The following is a 27014-nucleotide window of genomic DNA, read 5'->3' as shown; positions in this document are numbered from 1 at the left end:
ACCTCCAGGATCTCTGGCCAATCTGACTCCACAGTGGTGATTGCCGTTACCCTGGGCGTTTAAGAAAGGATCACGAGAGTTGAGAACGAACTCATCCCTTCATGCTCTGCTTCTTCTGATTTGCCCAAGTTCATAGAAACAGCATTTAAAATTTGGTCACATGCTAATGCAGCAGTCACTCATAGTAGCACTTATGGTTGCCATGGTGATGACAGGGGCAGGAAGCGCCAAGTCCTGGCACCCTGTAGCAAACTCCTGGCAGTAGCCAAAGTTGAAAGATTAATGGGTGCTCCATATTTGCTTGACACTACTCCACCTGTCATCAGAACATAGGAAGAGCTCTGCTGGATCAGACCAAAAACCCTCCAAGTCCAGCATTCTGTTCCACTCAGTGGCCAACTAGCTGCTTCAAGGAAGCCCACGAAGTTGGCTGACGGCAGCAGCATTCTACTGCCTGGGCTCCCCAACAACTGATATTATGTGGCCCATGGCCTCTGGTATCGTTCTTATGACAAAGTCACCAACATCAGCAGAAAGGACGGGGCACTCCAAGCAGTAGATATGAAAAATGCCGATATAAACAAGGAAAGAAAAGGAGAAAAATTGAAGATTTAGCAAGCAACTCTCCTCCTCTCTGCCATATCCTGAACATTTCCGAGGCAATAAACACGTAAATACTTCAGCATTAAAGCAGTACTTAAGATAATAAAATACACACAAAATAATAATAAAAACATATTCAGACATAACATATAACACAGAGACCAGTGTGGAGACCCTATCACGGCTCTTGGGTTATACCAAATGAAACAAACAAACAAAAGCCGTCATCCATTGGCAGAAAACGAATGAATCTGTCTCAGGAGGGAGTGTCGAAGTTTGGCCCCACAACCGAGAAGACAATTTCTCAGGTTGCCACCTGTCTAGCCTCAGATGGCGGAAGCAACCAAAGCAGGGCCTCCGACAATGACTGGAGTGGATGAGGAGGTTCATGTGTGCGCGTGAGTGTAAGTGGTGGCGGTGGGGTAAATTTAAGAAAAAGTTTTTATGTAGATTATTTCTGCCACAGCGAGCATGGTACAGTGGTCAAGAACAGCAGACTCTAATCCCCGCAGCTCCATGAAAAGCCTACTGGGTGACTTTGAGCCAGTCTCAGTTCTTTCAGAACTCTCTCTCTCTTTTTTCAGTATAAATCTTTATTAGTTTCAAAATTATAAAAACATAAAAAACATAAATTACATAGTTTTCATTTCATCCATGTTCTAATGTAACAGATATTAACGTATTTTGCTTCCTCATTGTTACAATCTTTAACTTAAATCTCAAATTAATTCCCAATTTTGTATAACCATTTTTCTTTACTTCATTCAAAGCTGAAAGACAAATTTCTTATTATACTTATATACACTTTAACTTTGACATAAACTTGGAACTACATCATCATTTTTCTCTTTTGTCATGTATTTCAGCAGTGGATCCCAATCTTTTAAATATTTATCGATAGATTTTTGATTGATCATAGATGACAATTTATCATGTCCAAGATATTCTCTCAGAACTCTCTCAGCCAATACAGAGGCAGGCAATGGCAAACCACCTTTAAATGTCATTTGCCTTGAAAGCCATGTAGGGTGGTAAGTGAGCTATGACTTGGCAGCACCTTCCAACCACATTTCTGGTAAACAAAAGCACAACATACAAGAAGTAGAAGAGTTGGCTTTTACACCCTGCTTTTCTCTACTGAAAGGCATCTCAAAGTGGTTTACAATAACATTCCCTCCCTCTCCCCACAACAAGCACCTTGTGAGGTAGGTAGGCTGAGAGAGTTCTAAAAGAACTGTGACTAGCCTGAGTTCACCCAACAGGCTTCATGTGTAGGAGTGGGGAAACAAACCAGTTTCACCAGATTAGAGTCGACCACTGCTAACCAAAACACCACACTAGTTCTACCAGTAATAGTCTATATCAATACATGTTATTTGCGCAACACACCCAATTCTTTACAGTGAGAAAACAAGAAATGTACCTGTCTTGATTCTGCTGAAGCAGCATTTGCGTGTTGGACTCTGACTCTTTCTTCATCGCTTCCAGCTGTTCTTCCAGCTGTTAACAAATTATTACACTTTACAGCCAGGCAAGCAATTACTGCTAGATGTAAGTATCACAAGATTGTTGCTCAAAAATGAAGATGATTTTGATGCCCGTTTATGGAGCCTGGGCATGAATACAGCAAGGTGGAACAGCTAAGGCTGTAGATCATTACTCCTTCACACCAGCAAAGGTATCTCAGCCAGGACTGGTTTTCTCATTATGCTTGCACTGCTGTCAGTGCTTGTTGGGTATTCCAGAGAATCCAGGGGCGTAACGAGGCAGCCCTGGGCAAACTGTAGCCCTGGGCAAAACCGGAGTTAGGATACCCCCCCCCATGTTGCAACCACTCCACCACGACCATTTTTTCTGTACCAGGACATCGATGCCTGCAGGGGAGGTGCATTTTTAGACATATCAGCACCACAATTTTCAGCATATCATCAGGAAACTGTCATTATGCTACTCCCCAGTTTTGATGAGGTGTGGTACAGAGAGTACAAAGTTATGGACTCCCAAAGGGGGTGCCCATCCCCCATTGTTTCCAATGGGAGCTAATAGGAGATGGGGGCTACAGTTTTGAGGGTCCATAACTTTGGCCCCCCTGAACCAAACTGCACCAAATACAAGAGGTATCATCAGGGCAGTCTCCTATTGAGACCCTGAAAGTTTTGAGACTGTGCCTTCAGAAATGTCCCCCCCCCCCCCAACCTGCAACCCCATGGACAGCAATACAGAAAACCCAATGCAAAACAAAGATTCTTGGGCAAATTTCTGGGATGTTCCTCCAGGAAGCGCATTTTTGAATGTATCGGCAACAAAATTTTGGGGTATCATCTGGAAACTGTCCTTATGGGTACCCCCCAAAGTTTACTAGTGCAGTTTGGTTTAGGGGGTCCAAAGTTATGGACCCTCAAAGGGGGGGCCCCATCCCCCTATCAGTGCTAAGGGGATGGGGGCTACCCTTTGGGGGCCCATAACTTTGGCACACCTGAACCCCCAGACTGCACCAAACAGGAGAGTGCCATCATCTCCAGATGATACCCTGAAATTTTTTGGTGCCGATACATCCAAAAATGCACCCCCTGCCAAGGAACATCCTAGAAATTTGCCCAAGCTCGTGGATCCCATTGAGTTTACTAATTGCTGTCAATGAGGGTTGCAAACTGAGGAACATTTCTGACGGCACAGCCTCAAAACTCGAAGGGTCTCATCAGGAGACTGTCCTAATGATACCCCCCCAAGTTTGGTGCAGTTTGGTTCAGGGGGGCCAAAGTTATGGACCCTCAAAACTGTAGCCCCCATCTCCTATTAACTCCCATTGGAAACAATGGGGGGATAGGGGCACCCCCTTTGGGAGTCCATAACTTTGGACTCCCTGGTGCAGCTCACCTGACAGGGGGGGAGTAGCATGGGACAGTCTCCTGATGATCACGCTGAAATTGGTGCCACTAGCCCTAAGCTTACTGGAGCCCCCTGCAGGCCAAAATGGGAAAACCACTAAAATACCCAATAACGAACCCAGCATTTTGATGCCCCCCCCGCACAAGGTGATGCCCTGGGCAGCTGCCCACCTTGCCCAATGGGCATTACGCCAGTGAGAGAATCCCATCTACATAAGATTAAGTGCGAGACCTCAGTTTCCATAGTCCTGGGTGGCTGAAAGAAGAGAGGACACCAGCCAAGCTTTGGGCACCCACGGGAAGCAAACTATGTTACTATCTTCAGACAGAGTGTGTTTGTATCATAAAAGTTACATGGGGCTAATCCTACCTTCCCCCATTCCCTTCAGCAGCTACTAAGCCTGAATTCAGACATACAGGGTCTGCCACCATAACGGCTTCTACAACTGTGAGTCCAGTCAACAGTACATAATAGTTTATTCAGGAGAGTAGATGCACTGGTCTGCCGAAGAGCAGTTTGTTTCAAGTCCAGTAGGTCTTTAAGAACTGGTTTAAAAGCCCTCAAATTTTAACTCAAGTGTCAGGCTTTAGTTCCTTCCTAATTAGGTGTAGGAAGAGTCAAGGATCCTTTTTGCCAAATAGTTAATTAGCATACAGTAAACCTTTTCAGTGACTGCTCTGAGCTTCATAACAACTGCCCTCCGGGGGAGGGCGGTATACAAGCTTAATAAGTGAGTGAGTGAGTGAGTGAGTGAGTGAGTGAGTGAGTGAGTGAGTGAGTGAGTGAGTGAGTGAGTGAGTGAGTGAGTGAGTGAGTGAGTGAGTGAGTGAGTGAGTGAGTGAGTGATAGATGATAGATGATACCGTGTTTCCCCGAAAATAAGACAGTGTCTTATATTAATTTTTGCTCCCAAAGATGCTCTATGTCTTATTTTCAGGGGATGTCTTATTTTTCCGCTCTACAGCTACATGCTCTGGTCAACGGGCATGCTTCCAAACAAAAACTTTGCTACATCTTACTTTTGGGGGATGCTTTATATTTAGCACTTTGGCAAAACCTCTACTACATCTTATTTTCAGGGAATGTCTTATTTTCGGGGGAACAGGGTAGATGATAGATAGATAGATAGATAGATAGATAGATAGATAGATAGATAGATAGATAGATAGATAGATAGATAGATAGATAGATAGATAGATAGATAGATAGATAGATAGATAGATAGATAGATAGATAGATAAATAAATAGATAGATAGATAGATAGATAGATAGATAGATAGATAGATAGATAGATAGATAGATAGATAGATAGATAGATAGATAGATAGATAATTCATCAGTTCAGACTGTATCTTGATTTTGCAGAGGAGTTCTTCTCAATTCCTTTGTCTGGATTCGGGAAGCTTGCAGTAGAGGAGACAGGACAAATTTTTACTGCAGTTACTTTTTACTGTTAAAAAGTTTTGACATTTCATCTCCAGGATAGTTGCAGGTTAACCTTAGACAGGGTCTAGAGTAGGAAGCCACTAGGTAATTGTTGTTAAACCAACAAAAAGGAAAACTGCACTTTGAAGCAAAGTTAGATTAGGTGAATTTTGACAAAGCAAAACCTTAGTTTTCTTGGGGCAGTGTTCTTAAAAAGCTTTCAGGGTCTATTAGGTTACAGTGCAAGACAGGGAGCTGGGCACTTAACTTCCCTGTGTTAGTTAGTCAGAGTTTGGCCCTGGGGAACAATGCGGAAGGGAATACAGTGGGACCCTGGAACAAAAGGGAAGACAAAGACTAGAATAGTGGAGAGGAGGGGGAGGGCTGCAACTCCCCCCCCCCCCCGCCTATGCAGATAATTGATCCTCAGCCACCTTCCATCACCCCAATCTCTGGCTGACGTGGTGCAATGAAGAAGCTCCGCAAGGCACTCTTTGTTGAGGCAACTGCTGGAGCAGCACTACCTGCACAGGTGACTACAGGTGCTGGCATTGGCCTCAAGCAAGACAAACAGCACTTTAAATTAGCTGAAAGGCACTTACTGGGGCAATCTTCCCTTTGACGTGCGTCAGCTCCGCCTGGAGATCTCGTAGGATTTTAATAACAGCTGCAGGAAGGTTGCGGAAGTGGAGACTGGAGATGCTCTCCTGTTCATAGGCCTTCTTGCCGGAGTTCTGTTCATATTCTACCAGGCTATTCCGGAGTTCCTGGAGCACATCCTCATGAGCCTGTAGCATCGACTTCAGATGCTCAGTTTGGCTGTTGGCTTCCTTCAGCATCTCCTCCTGAAGGTGATTGGCTGTTTCCAGCTCTTTGATCGTGGATCGCAGCTGGGCACAGACATCCTCAGTGGTTTGGGATTCTCTTCTTCTGTTTACCAGGAAAGAAATAATCCTAATCAGATGCTGAAGTCTGGAGGAACTGAGCAGCTGTTATATTTACCTACAAAATTTCTATCCTGCCTTTCTGCCCTCATAAGGGCCACCAAGACAGCTAACAAGTTAAAGCATTCATGATAACATCACATTTTAAAAGTGTTAGAATCAAAACCCGCCCAACACAAATAACTAAAACAAATAAGAGTTAAAATAAATGGTGGATCCAGACTTCTAAAATCCTAATGCATTGGTTATTGAATGTCCCATTTTGTTGACTGTGTGTAATCCACACAGACACAGAAATTAAAACATTGGTCACTCAAGCAATGTCAGATGAAACACAAGAAGCCTTCACCCACTGGCAGAGGATAGCAATAGAAGGACACAGATGAACCTGTCTGGACAGAGTTTGAGAAGTTTGGTGCCATGACTGAGAAGGCCCTTTCCCAGGTTCAATCTCTCCAACTTGTCCTCACCCAAGGAGCCAGGTGGGTCTTTTTGCAGGGGGTTTTCTGGTGATGGAGACAGGGGAGGATGCATGCAGCTCTCAAGGTTAAGCACCATCTGTCTGGGTGTTTGTTTACCTTTCTTTGCTCAACCGCTGGATCTGTAAATCAGATGGCGTTATGCTAATGCTGCAAGTTTCAGTTAGGGTTGCCAACTCCCAGTTAGGAAATTCCTGGAGATTTGGCAGTTGGAGCTTGGGGAGGCCAGGGTTTGGGGAGGGACCTTTACATTGTGTTGCCAACCTCCAGGTGGAACCTGGAGATCTCCCACTATTTCAGCTGATCTGCAGACAACCAAGATCTGTTCCCCTGGAAAAAATGGCTGCTTCGGACAATGGCCTCTGTCACATTGTACACTGCTGAAGTCCCTCCCCTTCCCAAGGCCCTGCCCCTCCCCAGGCTCCGCCACCAGAATTTCCAGGTAGTTCCCAACCCAGAGCTGGCAACCCAACCTTCAAGGGTCATGACTCCATGGCACCTACCCTCCAAAGCAACCATTTTCCCAGGGGAACTGACCTACCTCTTTCACCTGGAGATCTGTTGTGGTTTTGGGAGAACTCCAGAGCCCACCTGGAGGTTGGCGACCCCATTTCCAGTGGGCCCTTCTAAACAGGAGCAGACCCCACTGCTCCGGGAAAGCCACGGAAGCTGCATAACAATTTAGACTGAAAAAAATAACTAATCTGCACTGAGGGGTGTGCAGCAGTTAGAATTTGTCAAACTCCCCCCATTCTGCAGTAAGAACAACAGGTGTTGGACCTTTAGACGCCCAGTATGAGGAGGGTCACCTGAGGTCAGAAAGGGAGTCTTTCTCCCTCTTCGCCTCCCGAAGACTTGTCTGCAACTCGATGACCGTTTCCCTTAAAGTGAGCTTCTGTTGCTCGTGCTGCTCTGTAGCCTGCAGAAGATAAAAGAAAATCATGAAAGAGTCCTATTTCTCCTCCACTGGAGGTCTTCAACCTGTGGTTCCACAGCATGCGGCTCTTTTGTCGCTCTTCAGTGGCTCTCTGCCCATTCAAACATCCAGCAGGCAGAGCAATGCAGGAGACACTGCCTGGCCTGAAGGACGGTAGCCAATTAACTGTGGAGGCCGGTCAATGGATGGGCCATTTCGGATGAAACCTACAAAGGCAGAGGGTGGAATCCCCTCCTCTTCCCCATGACTACAGGAAGCAAAGCATAGTGTGCATATCAAGAAGAATCCCTTCATTTGTACTCATTTACACCAGTAACCGATCTGAGTTTTGATCTGCACAGAATGCAGACTACTTTGGCAAACAATCTGGATCATTTTTCTTCCTTTCATCCAGAGAACGCACGGTACGGGCTGTAACATCCCCTCACTGGAGTTAAAATGGCAGTTACCACCCCACAGCAAGGACAACATTTAACACTCACTTCGTTTAGCTTCTTCTGCAGATCCCTGACTTGCTGAGCATATTCTTCCAATATGTTATCAGTGTGCTGTTTCCTAGAGGTGCTGCTCCTCCTCGGGCTCCCGACTTCTCCTTCACGTCTAGAGGGCGAAATCTTGGGTGGGCTACTGGGAGTGATGGTGCAGGAAGTATTTGCCATCACTGTGCTGTGTACACTGGAAGTCGGTCGCTTTGGGCTGCCCATTAACAGGGCAGAAGCACCTAATAAAACAGGACAGAATTTTTAAAATGACCCCAAGAAGAGCTCAGACAGATGCCATGGTTCAAATGTGGGGGGTCTCCTACATAGCTATGCAAATTGAGAGCAACGTATATTTAATTAGTTTGTACCCCATTTGCTCCCAACTGGTGACCCAAAGTAGTTTACATCGTTTCGCTCACCACCATTTTACACTGACAACAACCCTGTACAGTAGGTGGTTCTGAGGCAGTGTGATTGTCCAAGGTCATTGGAGCCCATTGGAGCCCCATTGGAGCCAGGCGGGCGCTTTCCTGAGGATGAGCCGCTGGCCCCATCCTTGCCCTCCCTGCAAGCAGCAGGGCGGACGCATCCATGCACTTCTCAGAATGAGAAACCCAATATATACAGTGTTATCTTTATTTTAAATGTCAAAAATTATTTGCGGCTCCAAGTGTTTTCTTTTCCCATGGAAAACGGGTCCAAATGGCTCTTTGAGTGTTAACGGTTCCCTACCCCTGATGTAGGGTTAGGGCTAGAAATTGTATTTAAATATATCTAAAAAACAAATACAGAATCAAACATAGAGCAATTACCACATCAGATTTCTTTTTGTCTCTGCAAAGCTCTCTCTTACTGCAAAAATATCCTTGAGACAAAAAAGCTCTGAGGATCATTTGTAAGTCAGTCAGAGCTCTTTTGTCTTAAGGAGAATTGTTCTACGTCCAGTTCTGTACTTGTTTTTTAGATGTATTAGAATAAAATTTATCTGCTGAAATAGGGACTTGCTCACATATAAAAATATAGTTAAAGCTCTGCTCCTTCCATCCTTAGCTCTCTCATTCACCACAGAGGCATCGTAAGTGTGATATGAAACCTTAAGCCTGTGCGTAAAAGAGCGACATGCAGAGGGGAAAAGGATGTTTAGGTTGGGGACCACTCAGATAGACTTTCTGCTGTGATACCTTCTTGACCAAGTTAAATTATTCCATAGGCCCCTTCTAGAAGAACCTTGCCACTTCCCCTGATAACCTGGAGGGACAGAAAACCAATCAAAATCATGAGCAGAAATGCAGATCTGGGATGTTCTAAAAAAAAGTGATTCTTTTTACATGCACATACAAATATACATACTAGAATGTGTCATAAAGTTTGGAGAAGAACCTTCTTCTCGACGTGAGATAGACTCTACTGAGAACTTGGTTGCTTCTTCCTGCAGTTTCAAGGTCTCTTTGGTTTGCCTTTCCAGCGCTTCCCTGTGAAATCAAGGAATATATATGAAGAAGATTGTCCTACATCACTGATGAATCAATTCCACAAAGTCATACACAGCGTAAGTCTAGTGTCTTCATTGTGATCATGTTGCTAATTGTGTAGTACAAGCAAAAGAGATAAAGGGAAAATGTCACCACATATACTTAACACATGCGCTGACTCTTCCATAGTTTTTCTTGTCTTAACAGAACTAATAGTGGCGGAAAATAATATTTCACTAATATTGAATTCTCTTGTTAACAGAAATGATATTGGAGGAAAATAATTGACTAATATTGAATTTTCTCATAAAAACCATGCCTCGGGGACCCTCGCTCGCTTCAATGTTTTCCCTTCTGCCATACTACGAGGTAGATATAACAATCTAGAAATGTGCAAAAGGGTGTGTTCATGTGGTGCAAATCAATTAGAAACATTAACTCACCAATTATTCCCAGCTGTCCTAAATCGGCAAGTATTAGAGTCAAATAATACTCTAGGTTGTTTTCTATGATACCTAGCGAAATGGATGAACTAAGCAGACTATTGCCCTTATTAAATACCTCTGATGTTACATTCTGTAAAATGGCTCATAACTTTCTGCTGGAAATATCCCATAAGCAACAGTAGGCATGAATCAACTTCATTTGTTATATGTTGCAAGTTTGTATTTTGATGCGATTTAGATGTGATTTTATACTGTTTATGCCAAATAAAGGCTAAATGATGAAGCCTCGGGGACATTTCTATGGTCAAAATATCATCTGCAGTCTGTTACTGGCATTTCTGTTATTGCATAAACTTTGGTCTTACCTCAGCTCTTGAAGATTCTTACTCATTTTGCACAACCTACAAAAAACAAGAATTAGCTTGTTCACACTGGAACAAATAAATGTCACAAAAGCTGCATCACTAGGAATTATATTATGGTTGTGACGAGGTTAAGTTTATATTAGATCCACATCTGTTAAATGTGATGCTACTGATTTCTACTGCTGCCTTTTAAAAGGTAAAATAATCCAAATTTCTGATCATAAGAACAAAACTCTAAAGCCATAGCCTATCAGTAAACAACAAGTAAAATAGGCAAGTTTTACCAGAAAATGATTCTTAGAATTTATTGCATCTGGACTCTTCCTGAAGACAATTTCCTGGGAGTTCATCCCACTGAATAACTTCTGAGTAGCCCTGTTTAGCATCGCTCCTTCTCAGTGCAGTATAAATAGGCTTACACCTTTCTAAGTCCATTCCACTTAGAATTGTGTGACACTGTTACAATATCAGAGAGGTAGTTACATAAGCGTTCTATCAGATATAATCAGAACAAACAAATGAAACCAAAATAACTAAACGTCCAGCCATGCACTCATGTCCGCTCTCCAGATTTGCAAATCCACAACTCAAACACCGCCAGATCTTCATTCTGATCCAAACCACCATGCACTGCACTTGATAAGCTGATATTTGTTTCTTTAGGGAATGTACATGCTGCTTACAAGTAGTAACACACAAGTAATTAAATAAATCATATTATACTTTAAAAGTGATTTGCTCAATTAAAAAAAATTAGAGGGGTTTACGGTTAGCTTAGAAAAAGACGAGCTCTTGTCAATATTCAAAAATCCCTGATGTACAGCACTTATGTAGATCCTAAGGAAACAGGAACGTTACAACACAGACTACCATTTATGAGTTTCCAAAGCAGAACTTCCAAGTATCAATTTGCTCCACATATACAAATATTATCAGAAAAGCCAACAGCCAGTGGAAAGTCACAAACCCTAACCTGTCTCACAGGGTTGTTGTGAGATTCAAATGGAAAAAGGGGAGAATGTTGTAAGCAAATAAAAATAATAAATGTAGACTAAAGGAAGTCAGGCATATTTCATCGATATGATACTTTAGCCAGATTACCTGCAGCCCATCATACTTATTATGCTAAATGCCAACCTGCAAATTGCAGTTTGCTTCTTATTTTATTTTTAACTAAAGGTGGGGATGTTTTAACTATCATTGCAAGTTGCCTTGAACCAAGAGGAAAGGCAGGATGTAAATGTTTAAATAACAAACAAACAAATAGCGGTTTGATGTGCGGAAACAGACAGCTGAAGTGTTTGGCAGTATAGAATGGAGGTAAATAACATCACCCAATAAATTAGGGTAGCCATGAGTGGGAGGCGTAATCTGGACGGCGCTTCTTCACACACTCACATAAAAATAACAGCATCCGATTAAGGCAGGGTTCAGTTCAAACTATGGTTCCTCCAGGAAATTCATGGACTACAATTCCCATCAGCCCCTGCCAGCAAGGCTAAGTGGCAGGACTGATGGGAATTGTAGTTCATGAACATCTGGAGGGCCATAGTTTGAAGACCCCTGCATTAAAGGGATGGGGCCTTTTTCTCCAGCCCCGTCAGCTGCCTTAACCAGGCTCAGATGGAGTGAAACACCAGGTTGCCGCACCAAATACTTTAAAATAAGGGAAGCTTTGTGGCCAAGGCAGTCGCTTGACTACCGGGCAGGGCTGTAATGCCCCAGAATAAAATTAAAAAGAGGCCACGATTCTAAGAGGCCACATATTCCAAGAGGCCACAATCCTAAGAGAGGCCACATAAGATTACTTGGGAACAGGGAGGCTGGGGCTGAAAGGTGGTGTGTTCATCAGTTAGGCCTGGGAGACAGAAATGGGAGAGCGACTAGGCCTAGGCCTACGTGGAAATGCCTGCTTTTGATCCACCCAAGGCCTGCCCCACCTGCTATGGATGCTCCTCTTTAAGTTCTTCCCTCGGCTCACCTGAAAAGCGAAGGACAGCAATGGTGACACCTGAGCAGGAACCCGGAGAAACCACAGCAGCCCCTGCTGGCAGGAGGAATACAGGTTAAACAGCCCTGGTCCAAGTACAAACCCTATGGAACCCCACTGCTCATTTCTCCCCACTGTGAAAACTGTCAGTTAACTCCAGCTCTCAGCTTCCTGCGCTTAACCAGTTTCCAGTCCATAAAAGGCCCTACTCTTCTATCCCATGGCTGCCTATCTTTCCCAGGAGCCTTTCGTGTGGGACTTTATCAATGGCCTTCGGGAAGTCCAGGAATACGACGACTATCGGATCTCCCTTATCCACCTTCTCAGGGAACCCGCATGGTTTGTAAGATAAGAAGAAGAAGAAGAGTTTGGATTTTTATCCCCCCTTTCTCTCCTGCAGGAGACTCAAAGGGGCTTACAATCTCCTTGCCCTTCCCCCCTCACAACAAACACCCTGTGAGGTGGGTGGGGCTGAGAGAGCTCCGAGAAGCTGTGACTAGCCCAAGGTCACCCAGCTGGCGTGTGTGGGAGTGCACAGGCTAATCTGAATTCCCCAGATAAGCCTCCACGGCTCAGGCGGCAGAGCTGGGAATCAAACCCGGTTCCTCCAGATTAGATACACGAGCTCTTAACCTCTTATGCCACTGCTGCTCCTTTACAGAATAGCCATGCTGATTCTTCCTCAGTAGGCTGCTTTTTGTATAGGTGCTTGAAAAGCCTCTTTTTCACGACAGTTTCCATCATCTTACCAAGAACAGGTGTGAGACTGACTGGTCTGCAGTTCCCCTGGATTCCTTTTTCAAATTTCTGTGTTACATTGGCTGCCTTCCAGTCCTGCCTTCCAACACTAAGCTGTATATTTCCGTCAAGAGATATTCCCATTTGAAATCCTTGTTATTATGATTATTATTTCCCCTTATGTGTCTGGCCATACGTTCCTTGTATTCTGCTGTTGCCTCTCTCATCACTGCTGTGCATCTCTGTTGCCCAAACCCCCATTTAATGGACAGCTGCATCCCAGGGAGTTGTCCTGGTCGAGGAACCCCTGTGATTGACAGGGAGTTCGAATAAGATTCTGAGAGTGGCGGTTAGAACTTGGGCAGTTAAGGATGGACAGTTGGCTGGGAGAGAAAAGGTCAGAAAGGGCTTGGAAATAGCCGAGAATGCTGTCAGCTGTCTGCTGGACAATGTTCTCCTCAGGGGTCCAAAGGTGTTACAATGGAGTAACGAGTTAAACTAAATAAGCTCAAGCCGATACAGAATAAAATCAGAGAGATCTTTATTCAGCCAACTGCAGGCAAGACAATATCAGGGGAGCCACACCAAAATGGCGGTGTGTTCTCACTTTTATAGTATTAATGACAAGCTATATCAAAATGGCAGCAAAGAATGCACCCCAAAATGCCCACATCATCAATCAATCATACAAAAGGTGGAGGCTTTTCCCTGTTCCCACAGCACTTTGGGGTTGTCCATAATCCCCATTGGAAGATGTCAACATTTCACTCTTTGATGTTAGATGAACCAAAAACCCGTGTTCCTCTTATCATGTGTGTTTCAAGTTGCCCTATTTCTCAGACAAAGAGCCTGAGCTTTCTCATAGGCCTTCCTATTGTTCTCAGGAAAAGGCAACTTTTAAGGTATCTCTTGGGTACAACAGGATCTTAAAAACAGTTTAGTTTGCACATTTTGTATAACTGTGAACAATGGGACATTTTTGGAGTTATTAGGCTAACTTAGCAATAGAAAAAGATAGGTTTGAGGCCTGCATGATTTCTTTGGTCAGCAGTTTTATGGTTGCCATCTTTCCATTATAGGAAAAATAATGGAAGGAAGGAAGACATAACCTTTCTGGCTGAATTTAAAACCCTCTTTTTCTCTCTCTCTTGCTCTTACTTTCTACCACTTGCTCGTACTTTCTGCTTCTATCTCCTTTCTCTTTCTTCTGCGCCTACAAAGGGACACATTTTGGATCTTGTTTTATTTATACCCTGCCCTTTCCCAGCCACGGCAGGCTCAGGGCAGCTTCCAACAATATATATCTTACAATATGTAATATAGATTAAAGCACACAGTTAAAACTATAGGTCCCCGTTGAACAGCACAGGTGGCGTCCTACATGATGTACTTCCGTGGCTGACCTGAGCAGCAGGTGGAGGTGGAGGCACCTGCCTGGGGGGACCTGAGGAGGGTGTGAGTGACAGCTGGGAGTGGGAGGAGCCAAGAGGGCCTTTGGGGCTCCTGACTGCAGAAATGCCAGGAGCTGCACTCTTGAGATGCAGAGAGATTGGACAGGCTTTAGCATCTCTGTGCAGACCAGAGGGGTAGGCGGGACAGAACATGGGAATATACTGGTAGACAAATCAGTCTAAACAAATAATTGGTCTCATTTAGCCAACGTATTTATTGCAATAAAAAGTGGGATACACACCGGAATAGGCATGTGTGGGCCCCGAGAGGGGAAGAACAAAGACATATCTTTATATGTTTGGTCTACTATCTAAAAAGAAGCAGCTAACTCAGGGGTCTTTCCAGCTAACCCAGGGGTCCACAACCTGCAGCTCTCCAGACGCTCTTCAGCTAACCCTGGGGTCTGCAACCTGCGGCTCTCCAGACGCTCTCCAGCTAACCCAGGGGCCTTCAACCTGCGGCTCTCCAGATGCTCTCCAGCTAACCCTGGGGTCTGCAACCTGCGGCTCTCCAGACGCTCTCCAGCTAACCCTGGGGTCTTCAACCTGCGGCTCTCCAGATGCTCTCCAGCTAACCCTGGGGTCTGCAACCTGCGGCTCTCCAGAAGCTCTCCAGCTAACCCTGGGGTCTGCAACCTGCGGCTCTCCAGACGCTCTCCAGCTAACCCAGGGGTCTGCAACCTGCGGCTCTCCAGATGTTGGCCATGGTGGCGGGGCTGATGGGAATTGTAGTCCATGAATATCTGGAGAGCCGCAGGTTGCAGACCCCTGAGCTAACCTGATTGGTTACCTTATAGCTAGGCAGAATAGTTTCTCATTAAACAGTTGATTGTTCTGAATAAAACAAAGAACAACAGTTATATCTTTCAAAGACATAGCTTACCTGTCTGGGTGATTAAAAAAAAACACCCAACACTGTGGCAGCATTCCTCAGCTGTCAATCCTGACATAAGGCCCCTGGCATTCTTCTTTACAATTTAACACAGACACCATCATGCATTACAATCCAAAGCAGACATTGTTACCTGGCTTTCTGTGTTACAATTTAAAACAAATACCATTTGTACCACAGTAATAGCCAAAGAGATTAAATGTCTTTTGGGGAGAGAATTCCTAGCCCAGTTTCTCATCCCATGGCTAGTTCATCTTCTGAACCGAGTGGAGAGAACTGGAGGAACTTCCTGAGCATCAGTGTCAGAGAGGAACCATTCACTTGTCAGGAGGAGAATTTAACACTGTCTGTGAGAGAAGAATTCCTATCCCTACTTTTTAGAAGGATTTCCTTAAAACTCTGTAAAGTGAGAGTCCATCGAGGAAGATCTTGCAGAGGAAGGCAATGATCTCCGCTTCTGCTTCTCACTTGCTTCAAAGCTATTCTATTTACTATTCTGTGAGATTGTTGCAAATTTTCTTTTAGAAATAATGAAAGTGTAATAGCCTTTTTTTTAAAAAAATGTGTACATACACCCTATATTTCTATAGTTTTTGTGTGTTGCGGGCCTTCCTTTTTTAACCTTTAAATGCCAATAAAGACTTCTTGTTGTTGTTGCCTTCAAAGTCCTTTGCTAGGATGTGACTTGGCAGCTCTTATATAATTAAATATCTCACAGGCTGAACTGCCCTTGTTCTGAAATCCGAAATGACTGCAGCAGGTTATATTTCTCACTATCTTGGCTATAACTATTCCTGGCTCAATATTTTTTGACATCATAAATGGGAGTAGCTGCAGAGCTTTCCCAAGAATGCATCCCATGGGTTATTACTGGAAGTGATGTAGCCACAACCAAGAACACAACTTCTCCCCCCCATGTTCCTGCCCACACCGTTTCTGCTGGTTGCCGGGGCATTGGGTTCAACAGAGACATGTGGGCTCAGATCCTTTGAGCAGGATTAATTGCTTCTTGGGGTGAAGGATACCTCCAAAGTTTAATTTGGGGACGGGGAAGCCCTGATTTGCCTTCTAGTATTTTGGAAGCCCCACTATAGAAACTGCAGGATGTCCGTTTCCTGTTGACTTGGTGGGATTTCTATTGGTCTTGGATGCAGCTAGCTCTTCTGATCTTGATTTCCATTTGCTCCTGATATTCCATCTTCACGGAATTGACTATGGGCTCTATGCACTGCACTAAAGGATGGTTCAATTACAACCCAAGTGTGACACGTCCCTCACCTTCCTAGCTACTGCCTCCCATTGTTTCCTCATGATTGGCCTGCATGATCCTTTCCTGGGTACTGTAGGAATGGTGTGCATTAGGACCACTGCATGTCCTGGTTGAGAGAAGAATACTTTGGGGAGGTGTTGAAGTAACACAAGAACCTGTCCCTGCGCCTTTTCTGGGAGGTTTGACTCCAAGCCTGGCATTAGATCTGTTGTCTGACATGGTGATTGTCTGGTGGACAATGCTAAGAGGTCTTCTTCAGTTGTCACTTCAGGATGTCCTGATCTTGCCACTCTTTTAAGATTATTAATGATAAGCCTGTGTAACAAAGACTATTTAAGGAACTTGAGAGAAAGGCAAAGAACCTGGATCATTTTTGTTCATTTCAGACCTGCATGTGGCCACAACATGAGGGTTGGCAAAGTGCTGCAGATTCGGTGTGTACACAGATGCTGTGTACAAAGGAGCGCAGCTGATGAACCTGACCAGAAAACTGCTGCTATGGAACTGTCAGCTGGGTCTGCTATTTGTATTGTGGCCAGAGAAGGTCTTTACCTAGTGTCCTAAAATGGGACTAGTAAATTTTGGTTTTTTTGCCTGGATTAAGTGTTTGTTTTGTGTTGGGCTCATGCCTGAAATAACTCTTTGAACTTAAGCTCTCCAGTGCTCTAACTTGACACACCCATTTGTCACACTACCTGCCTACCTTACAGGGAGATGGATGCTTGGACTAGAACCCTTTTTGAGAAGCCCAGGAGGCTAGAAGTGGGAAGTTTAGCTTTAGAGCAAACTTCTTGACTTCCCTGACTTTCCAAGATGGGGAAGTTTACAAAGCATGAGTCAACCGGAGGTTTGGCTGCTTTGATGGCTCAGAGGTGATGGCCCATAAGCTGGAAATGGTCTTGTATTGCTTTGAAAAAGCACTTTTTAAGTGGAAATATGGTTGTTGATGCACCTTCATTTATTAGATTTATAAAATGCCCCGGTGGGCTCAGGGCCATGAACAACACAGTTAAACGATAAAATTATCATGAATACCATGCAATAATAAAACCAGTTAAAGATAAAACCAGTGACTGACTGAATGTCTTTCCACAATGTGTGCATTCAAAAGGTCTCTCCTTTGTGTGAGTTTTCTGTTGATGCTGAAGAGTGCTATTCTCGGTGAATCTCTTTCCACACTCTTGAGCATTCAAAAGGTCTCTCTCCTGTGTGAATTCTTTGACGCTGTTGAAGACTGCCAATCCAACTGAATCTCTTTCCACACTCTGAGCATTCAAAAGGTCTCTCCTGTGTGTGATATTTGATGCTGCCGAAGACTGCAATTGCATCCCTTTCCACACTTTGAGCATTCAAAAGGTCTCTCGTTGGTGAGTTCTTCGATGCCGTTGAAGACTGCTACTGCGACTGAATCTCTTTCCACACTCTGAACATTCAAAAGGTCTCTCCTTTGGGTGAACTTTTTGATGCCTTCGAAGTGTGCCATTGTGACTGAATTTCTTTCCACACTCTGAGCATTCAAAAGGTCTCTCCTTTGTGTGAGTTCTTTGATGCTGCTGAAGGTTGCTACTGCGACTGAATCTCTTTCCGCATATTGAGCATTCAAAAGGTCTCTCCTTTGTGTGAATTTTTTGATGCTGTTGAAGATTGCCACTCAGACTGAATCTCTTTCCACACTCTGAGCATTCAAAAGGTCTCTCCTTGGTGTGAGTCCTTTGGTGCTCTTGAAGATTGCCATTCCGGTTGAATCTCTTTCCACACTCGGAGCATTCAAAAGGTCTCTCCTTTGTGTGAGTTGTTAGATGTGTTTGAAGAGAGCTATTATGTTTGAATCTCTTTCCACACTCTGAGCATTCAAAAGGTCTCTCCTTTGTGTGAGTTCTTTGATGCTGCTGAAGGTTGCTACTGCGACTGAATCTCTTTCCACATATTGAGCATTCAAAAGGTCTCTCCTTTGTGTGAATTTTTTTATGCTGTTGAAGATTGCCACTCTGACTGAATCTCTTTCCACACTCTGAGCATTCAAAAGGTCTCTCCTTGGTGTGAGTTCTTTGGTGCTCTTCAAGTCTGCCACTCCAGCTGAATCTCTTTCCACACTCAAAGCATTCAAACAGTTTTTCCATTGTGTGAGTTCTCTGATGCCTTCGAAGTGTGCCATTGTGACTGAATCTCTTTGCACACTCAAAGCATTCAAAAGGTTTCTCCCCTGTGTGGGATCTCTGGTGGGCAATGAGCCTTGATCTGAAGCTGAAAAACTTTCCGCAATGAAAGCATTCATATGGCCTCATCATAATATGCTTTGAAATATGTATATTACATTTTCTTTTACTAGAGAGGGACATTCTCTTCTCTAACCACATTAATGGCTTCTCTCCTGAACGAGTCCTTTGGTGTTGGAGAAGATCTAATTTTTGTGAGAAGCTCTTGTTACAGTCTGAGTGGCTATAAGGTTTCTCTCCTTCATGTTTTCGTTGATGCCCAAGTAGCTCTGATCTGCAAAGGAAAGTTTTGCCACACTCCAAGCATTGATGGGCCTTCTTTCCACTATGCGTTTGCAAATGGATCTCATATTGGCTATGATCTGAGAAGTTTATTTTACACTCGAAGCACTTATATGCTTCTTCTTCTGTGTGGATCAGATCTTTCTCTGGCAATAGCTTATGCACTTTCTCAACATCCTCATTCCACTGCTCATCCCCTGCTGGAATAAAAAGAGAGATCTGGTTAGCATCCATACAGGGAGATCTGATCTTTCCTTGAAGCTCCATCCACACATAAAACAATTTAACAGCATTTAAAAGGGACATTAATATACACTTTAAGAAGACATTCAAGTCTGCTACATCAGAAAGACTTATTTTGCAATTTAATGATACGTATACCTCCTCACCTGAGTGGATTCTTTGATGTGAAGAAAGGGCTGGTTTCTGACTGAAGGTCTTTCCACATTTCATGCAACTATAAGGTTTCTCTCCTGAGGGAATTGGCCTCAAAGAAATATAAGTGATGTTCTTACTGAAAGTCTTTCCAAAGGCCACACTTTCATTTTCGTTTTGCCTGGAGCAGATTTTGTGCTTAGCACGGAGGCATTCATTCCTTCTTGTTTTGATTGATCTTATTTCTCGTACTGGAATTTCAAAGAAGTCTCCTCCTTCAGATGGAATGGGCTCATCCCTTGTCTTGTCCGCATGGCTTCCCTCCTGCTTCTGTTCTTCGTCTCTGTCCGCAAACCTTTCTTTGGCATCTTCATTCGTGGTTTGTTCTACGGAGAATTGCTGGAATCCCCCAACTAGCTCCTTTACATTTCCTGTTGAAAGAAAGAGCTCCAGTCAATACCTAGACAAGAAACCAAGCCACCCTTCAGACACTCCTAAGGGGTGAACCTTTCACTTAATCAGACCTTCTTTCCCCTCAATTGAGCTGCTGGTCATAGCTTATCTCCCGCCTGGCCCAACAGGTCTATGGTTTTTATATGCTGTCTATACCTCCCTAAACTCCCCATATGTACTTTAAGGGAGCAAAGTGATAAAGAATTGTTCCTCCCTCACATAATTCTGACTAGTCACGTAGCTCTTTTCAGTCTCTTCTACCGTAGATTAAATCAAAGGCTCATTCCGCACATGCAGAATAACGCACTTTCAAACTGTTTTCAGTGCTCTTTGAAGCTGTGCGGAATGGCAAAACCCACTGGCAAACAGTTGTGAAAGTGGTTTGAAAACGCATTATTTTGCGTGTGCGGAAGGGGCCAAAGAGAATAAGGGAGAAAAAAGGCTTTTCTCTGCCCTAAAGAGCCCCAAAGCAACTTACATTACAAATCACTTACAAGTTACAACTTTTAAATTACATTCCCTCCCCACAACAGGCACATTGTGAGGTAGGTGGGGCTGAGAGAGTTCTGAGAGAATTGTGACAGGCCCAAGGTCATCCAGCAGGTTTCACTTGAAGGACCAGGGACTCAAACCCCTCTCTCCAGATTTGACTCCACTGCTCTTAACCACTACACCATGCTGGCTCTCCTCAAGAAGTGACCATGATCTCCAGTCCTGCAACTACATGGTGAGGATCCTTCTAGTTGTGATGATGGCCATGAAGAGCTACTTTTCAGTGTTTGCTGTAGGGAGGGAGAAGCCAGAACTTCACAGAGTGAATTAAACACTTCAAAGTAGACCCAAAGTGTCAGTTGTGAGGAGTGCAGGTAAGGCTCAGAGGCATCTTAGTGACAGTTGTAGGAAAGGGCCTTGGACCTCCTCCAGCTTAGCTTTTGTTAAGTGACCTCCCACCATTCCCTGGAATATCCCATATTTAATTGTGCAGCAGCCCCACAAGAGCCCCAGAAGGAGTTTCAGAGCATCCCAGACTTCAGGTCCCAGAAGGTCTCCCTCCCTTCTTTCCCAGAATGCTTTGTGATTCTGCCAAACTAAGACTTGCAAAGAAGTGACACAGAAATCCTTCAAGAGTATTCCTTGATTATTCCCTTGACATAACCACAAAGGATCCTCACTTGCAGCCAGCTCATCTGGGAAGGAAACACTGTCTTCAGGGCCTCTTGAGAAACTCTCCAGCCTTTCCTCAGATGTATGGCCTTTGTCTGTCTCCGTCATTGTCTCTCCTATGTTCCTGCCTCCTTTGGCACAGAAAGAGAGAAAGCGATGGTTCTTATATGGGGAAAACAGAAATCGAAAGAAGAGAAAAGTCTGAAACCAGATCAAGATCAAAACCCACAATCTTAACCACTGTAACAAGAAGAGTTGTATTCTATATCCCACTTTTTCTCTACCTTCAAGGAGTATCAAAGCAGCTTCCAATTGCCTTCCCTTCCTTTCCCCAGAAAAGACACCTTGTGAGATAGGTGGGGCTCAGGGAGTTCTTTTTTTATTCATTTAAAATAATTTTATTATTTTTCAAAATATATTAAACAGATCAGAAAAAAAGAAAAAGTATTGGAAAGTAACTGAAATTACAATATAAGAAACATCTACTCACTATTACTTTAAGAAACATCTACTCACTATTACCTCGAGCCCTTTGGAGGTGAGGCGGCTTATAAATCTCATAATAAATAAATAAATAAGTACATGTTACATAATGGACCCAAATATTACATTTTCAGATTCCTAGAGAGACCTTATGAGGTCTTAGAAACTTTGTCATTTTTTTACCAGCTCCAAAGCATTTTTACTAGTCCAGTTATTATATCTTGGTCGTTACCAGTTTTCAGTCCTTGAGTTACCTTGTTTTTACATAATCAATTTGGATTCGTATAAAAAATAAAGACCCCATTATCGAATGCGTGTTTTGAATGTTGATATACAAGACTGGTTAATTTAGCCAAAGTAGCATATTCTCTAATTTTATCTTCCCAACTTTCTACTGGAAGACCTTTATCAGATTTCCAACTGGTTGCAATTGTTACTCACAGAGTTTTGAGTGAGGTGACTGGTCAAGATCCTCCAGCAGGCTTCATGTGAAGGAGTAATCAGACCCTTTCCTTCAGATCACATTCCACCACTCTCAAACACTACACCATGCTGTCTCTCTAGATCACAGTCAGAGGGGATCACAGTAATCCCATCTGGAGGACGAGTACGTTCTAATGGTTGTCAACTGAGGAATTAGGAAGTGGCCCCTTCCAGAAACTGTGAAGGCCTCTCAGTCCCACACTTGCCTCAGGTCAGGACAGCCCCTCTGGCTCAGTGGCCCTGACCAAACCAGGTAGCATGGGTCACTCTACCCAGCCACGCTGAGTATCGCTTTCTCTGCCACCTCAAGGCCTCCGCAAGCCAGCAAGTAGTGGAACAGGCCTCAACACAAAGTACTGCTGCTCAGGATTTTGAGGCATAGCTCAACTCAAAGGCAGAAATGTGTACCTCTGGCATCTATGGAAGTTCCTTACCCAGAGAGACCACACTCTTGTAGTTCTCCAGCATGACATCCCCATAGAGAGCTCTTTGGTCTGGACAAAGCAGTGCCCACTCCGCCTCACTGAAATACACGGCCACCTCCTCGAAGGACACCAGAGACTGAAAGAGAAAGCAAATTTCCTTGTCAGAGGTCATGCCGGGCAGAGACAGCAGGCTGGAAAGGGGTATTCTGAGAGGGTTCAGGATGGAGAGTTCGGCTGGTGTATAAGGAGTGGCGTTCAGAGCCCCTTCCCTCAGCATCAACTGCAGGATAAATGCCCACCTGAGAAAGGGGGCAGGGCCCATGATGTCCCCTGCTCCCCCCCCCCTACCTGGATTGGAAGTGCAGCAGGTGTTTCCACAACTCCCCAAAGAGGACGAATCAACCCGGTCTCTACACTACCTGTGAGGGAGGGAAATGTGGAAAAAAGAGTATTAGTCTCCGCTTCCTATTCTGTTTGCTTGCAAGAATCATGCTTTATGCACTCCCATTCCCTGGGCTGTGGAACCTTTCCCTACGTACACTCAAAAAGAACCGTAATCCTTTCTAGTAAGCAGTGGGAGAGGCGGAAGAGAAGCAAAAGGGACCCATGAGCCTCGGAGGGCTGGAATTGCCACTGACACATTTCAGGCTTATACGTGAAACTTGTTTTGTGAACAGTGGAGCTGAAAAATGTGATGGCATCTCTGTTGGATTAGACCAAAAACCCAGACATGCTATTCTCCCACCAGATGGCCCTCACACACGTCCTTGTGTCTAGACTGGTGAAAGAAAAAGACAGGGACCAAAATTATGCTGTGTGGAACTTAATTGTCACATCAGGCCAAATGCCAGACCTGAATTGAGTGCACTGGGAAAATGAGGGTAATAGCAATGAGCGTCCATAGCATGTACTGATCCACTAATATCACATCTGCATTTTCAGCCAGAGGCAACTTTAACAGGGCATCCCATCAACCCTCCCTTAAGCCTAATATCACTCATCCAGTGCTGTTTCCTACATGATTAGCATAAGCATGTGGCGTAGCAGGAGCAGCAGTGGCGCAGTGGCTAAGAGCAGTGACTAAGAGCAGGTGCACTCTGATCTGGAGGAACCGGGTTTGATTCCCAGCTCTGCCACTTGAGCTGTGGAGGCTTATCTGGGGAATTCAGATTAGCCTGTACACTCCCTGCGCCAGCTGGGTGACCTTGGGCTAGTCACAGCTTCTCGGAGCTCTCTCAGCCCCACCTACCTCACAGGGTGTTTGTTGTGAGGGGGGAAGGGCAAAGAGATTGTAAACCCCTTTGAGTCTCCTGCAGGAGAGAAAGGGGGGATATAAATCCAAACTCCTCCTCCTCCCCCCCTCCCCCTCCAAACACATTCTCCCCCCACCCCATTCCCAGCTTCTAGCCATTGGTTTTCAGAGCTGTGATCAGAACAGGCAGGCTTTGTTTAGTGACAAAATTGAAGAGCTTGGGTGACAATTGTCTGCCTTTTCTTTTGAGTGACCTGGAGTCCCCCTAATGGAAAAAGGAGGAAGACTGCAACTACTGAAGACTGGCTGCCGTAAGTTGGATGAAGAAGCATTCGATCTCCACCCATCAAATGAACTGGGTGTCCCAATCCCATCCAGGCACAGGGAGTCCTTACCATGTGAGAGGGCATCTTGGGTAGGCTGCTGGGCCGGCGCCCCTTCCTCCACGAGACCTCCTTCCATCTGAGAGAACTTTGCTGCCACCTTCCTGGATGGACCCCACATCTGAAACTATATCAAGAGAGATGGGTAAGAGGTGGAATGGAAGAGACCAAGGAATGAATCCCGCCCCACCTCCAGACTCTGCACCTTTCTATCAGAAGATCTACAGGGCTATTTTTCAACTCTGGGGAGTTCTCTGGAAAGATAGGAAATTCCCTAGGAGAAGTGGCTGGTGAAGCAAGTCGTTAAACCCTCCCTTTTGGATGATTAACACTTGGGCAAATATCAGGCAGGGAAGCCTTAGAACAGTGGTTCTCAACCTTCCTAATGCCGCGACCCTTTAATACAGCTCCTCATGTTGTGGTGACCCCCAACCCTAACATTTATCCATTTTCCACATTTCCCTCCCTCACAGGTAGTGTAGAGAACACTGATGCAGAGAGTCTTAGGCGACCCCTGTGAAAGGGTTGTTCGACCCCCAAAGGGGTCCCGACCCCCAGGTTGAGAACCACTGCTTTAGAAGATCTAGTATCATTGCTTGAATTGGACATACCTGGAAGGAAAAGCCCTCACCTGTTCTGCCTGCCTCTTCTCCTCTGCCTGATTCAGGAGGAAACCTTCAGCCAGGGCCACCGCTTGGGAACTGGTCTCCGGCCCACATCCTCTGACCCAGCACTGCATTTCCTGGGGCAGGATGGTCAGGAACTGCTCCAGGATCACCAGGTCCAGGATCTGCTTCTTGGAGTGCCGCTCTGGCTTCAGCCAGTGGGTGCAAAGTCCATGGAGCTGGCTGCAGACCTCTCGGGGCCCACTGGCATCTTGGTAGCGGAACTGCCGGAAGCGTCGGCAAAACACGTCTGACATCGGGGGCTCCTGATTCCAGAGCTCTGGCGCAGCCCCACTGCCAGCTTGGATGGGATGGGGGCCTTTTCCTGCTCTCCTGCTGGGTTCGGGTCCTTCAGTGTCCTGCTCCTCCATCTCCTTCCCTTCCTATTGGGTCACCTGCAACATTGAAAAGATGCCACCTCTTCACCCTTCTTTTCCCCATTCATAGCCCCCTCTCCATTGCTTCCTCCCTCCCAACCTGCAAATATCAATCACTCAGTGCAGGGAAGAGTCTGCATCTCATCCCTGCACCGCCCCCATGCAAACCTTGTGCAGAGGGAAAGGGAAGCGCCAGAGGGAGCAGCCCCCCAGGCTTTGCAGTGGGTCATTTCGCCTGGATTGGGGCCTCTCTTCAACACAGCCCACATTTCTCAGCTTGCCCCCAAAGTTCCCTTTACTCTATTATTATTATTATTCCCTTTACTCTATTATTCCCTTTACTCTATTATTATTATTATTATTATTATTATTATTATTATTATTATTATTATTAAAATTTATAGGCCTCCTCATTCCCGAAGGGCTCGAGGTGGCTCACAACATGGCTGTTTCCAACAGCAATTTAATACAGCATAAAAACGTAACCCATTAAAACAACAGCAATTTAATATAGCATAAAAACTTAACCCATTAAAACACAACAGCAGTTAATAACAACAGATAAATTAAAACAACAAGACTGTATAATTAGAAGGAGCTGCAAAGGCCGCTTTCCCATCGGGGAGTCCCACCCCATCCTGACGGCCTTGCTAGGATTTCGAATTTTGTTTTCCTGTGGGGGGGGGGGAAGGCAGAGTGGGGGGGCCAGGGTCCCTGGAACTGTTGCAACTCCATTGTGGGTGCAATGCAGAAACGCCTCCCCTTGAAAAACAGGCTTTGCATTTGCTGGGAGGGAGGGAGGGAGGGAGGGAGGGAGGGGCCAGATGAGAGACAGGGAAAGAATGACTGGGTGAGACTGGAAACATCTGGGGAAGGGGAGACACACCCCACCTAGCGTTACCTGATCCCTGGCCCTGTGAAATGCTGCCTTGCCTGCCTCTCCCCAAGCAGAAGCCAGCCCACTTGTCTACCCCCCCTACACACATAAAGTACAGGTTCACTGGGGGGCTTCTTAAGGTGGAGGGGAGTTGGCTCCGTTCCTGAGCATCCTTTTAATAAACCACTTGCATTATACTTGGGTGATTTCTAGAGTTCAGGAGCAGCAGTGGCGTAGGAGGTTAAGAGCTCGTGTATCTAATCTGGAGGAACCGGGTTTGATTCCCAGCTCCGCCGCCTGAGCTGTGGAGGCTTATCTGGGGAATTCAGATTAGCCTGTGCACTCCCACACACGCCAGCTGGGTGACCTTGGGCTAGTCACAGCTTCTCGGAGCTCTCTCAGCCCCACCCACCTCACAGGGTGTTTGTTGTGAGGGGGGAAGGGAAAGGAGATTGTCAGCCCCTTTGAGTCTCCTGCAGGAGAGAAAGGGGGGATATAAATCCAAACTCTTCTTCTTCTTCAATCTGAATCCAGTGTTTTGGCCCAAGTTGGCTACAGCTACCAAATCCACTTATTTTGGGGGCTCACCTTGCGAGTGTATAGCCTCTCAGGGTTGGCTTTTTGTTGAGACCTGGGAAGGGTTACAAGGGTGTGGGTCTCTGGCTGTCTGGGTAGTCAGAAGGGCTACCTCAACCCTCAGACCCACCAACCCCCTCCTGTCTAAAGAGGCCAAAAATCCCTTTCCTTTTCCTATTCCTCTCTTAGAGATCTTAATTCCCCAACTCTCTTTCCTTTGGGGGCTTTGCACAAAGAGGGTCTTTCTGGCATAAGGAGGACAGTGTGAACTGGGGAAGGGGCTCGTCTCCCAACACTGCTCTCCCTTTCCATGGGATTCTGTCTAGATCCCGGCCCTACATTTCACCCCATACTCACACCCCCAATGTGAGGATTCTGACCCCAGAGGCATTGTGTCCCTCCCATACATAAGCCCCCTTTGTCCCTTTGGATCTCTTTGCATTCCACTCGGGGCTTCGCCCTCCTGGATGAAGGGATCTCCTGTTTGCAGACTCGGCTGACGAATGCCCCCCCCCCCCCTGCGCACGCATTGAATACCCGGAGAAAAAGACTGGGGGTCCCAGTCGCTTACTTGCTCCTTTGGGGGTGGGCATATGCTCCCCCGTCCAGATTCCTCCTC

At 45.3% G+C, this 27014-nt stretch overlaps 2 protein-coding genes and 1 long non-coding RNA gene across 6 annotated transcripts in view; 1 reads left to right on the top strand and 2 right to left on the bottom strand.

Annotated features, from left to right (window-relative positions):
- Positions 1-9115, bottom strand: part of CCDC158 (coiled-coil domain containing 158) — a 40131-nt gene extending 31016 nt beyond the window's left edge. For all 4 annotated transcript variants that reach the window (XR_007243322.1, XR_007243323.1, XM_048482711.1 and 1 more), the window contains exons 1-5: positions 9111-9115; positions 7761-7999; positions 7151-7260; positions 5521-5848; positions 2027-2103 (exon numbers count right to left, since the gene is read on the bottom strand). Coding sequence is in view for 2 of the 4 variants with exons in the window: in XM_048482711.1 (XP_048338668.1) it covers positions 2027-2103; positions 5521-5848; positions 7151-7260; positions 7761-7982 (737 nt within the window). In the remaining 2 variants the exon portion in view is untranslated. The remainder of the gene's footprint in view (positions 1-2026; positions 2104-5520; positions 5849-7150; positions 7261-7760; positions 8000-9110) is intronic.
- Positions 250-16953, top strand: LOC125425170. Its single transcript, XR_007243324.1, has 3 exons — positions 250-261; positions 11056-11063; positions 16846-16953. It is a non-coding gene; the product is annotated as an uncharacterized LOC125425170 (long non-coding RNA).
- A 258-nt stretch (positions 16954-17211) lies between these two features.
- Positions 17212-24580, bottom strand: LOC125425168 (oocyte zinc finger protein XlCOF6-like). Its single transcript, XM_048482714.1, has 9 exons — positions 24532-24580; positions 23913-24027; positions 22614-22684; positions 22275-22401; positions 20883-21005; positions 19272-19688; positions 18354-19082; positions 17756-18185; positions 17212-17681 (listed from the first exon to the last, which is right to left on the bottom strand). Exons 2-9 carry the CDS (start codon positions 24019-24021, stop codon positions 17537-17539), a joined length of 2151 nt encoding a protein of 716 aa, XP_048338671.1. The 5' UTR covers positions 24022-24027; positions 24532-24580; the 3' UTR covers positions 17212-17536.
- Between the last annotated feature and the right edge of the window lie 2434 nt (positions 24581-27014).

This window comes from Sphaerodactylus townsendi, unplaced genomic scaffold (assembly GCF_021028975.2).
Source record: "Sphaerodactylus townsendi isolate TG3544 unplaced genomic scaffold, MPM_Stown_v2.3 scaffold_20, whole genome shotgun sequence".
Classification (NCBI taxonomy): Eukaryota; Metazoa; Chordata; class Lepidosauria; order Squamata; family Sphaerodactylidae; genus Sphaerodactylus; species Sphaerodactylus townsendi.
This window is presented reverse-complemented; position numbering and strand designations above follow the sequence as displayed.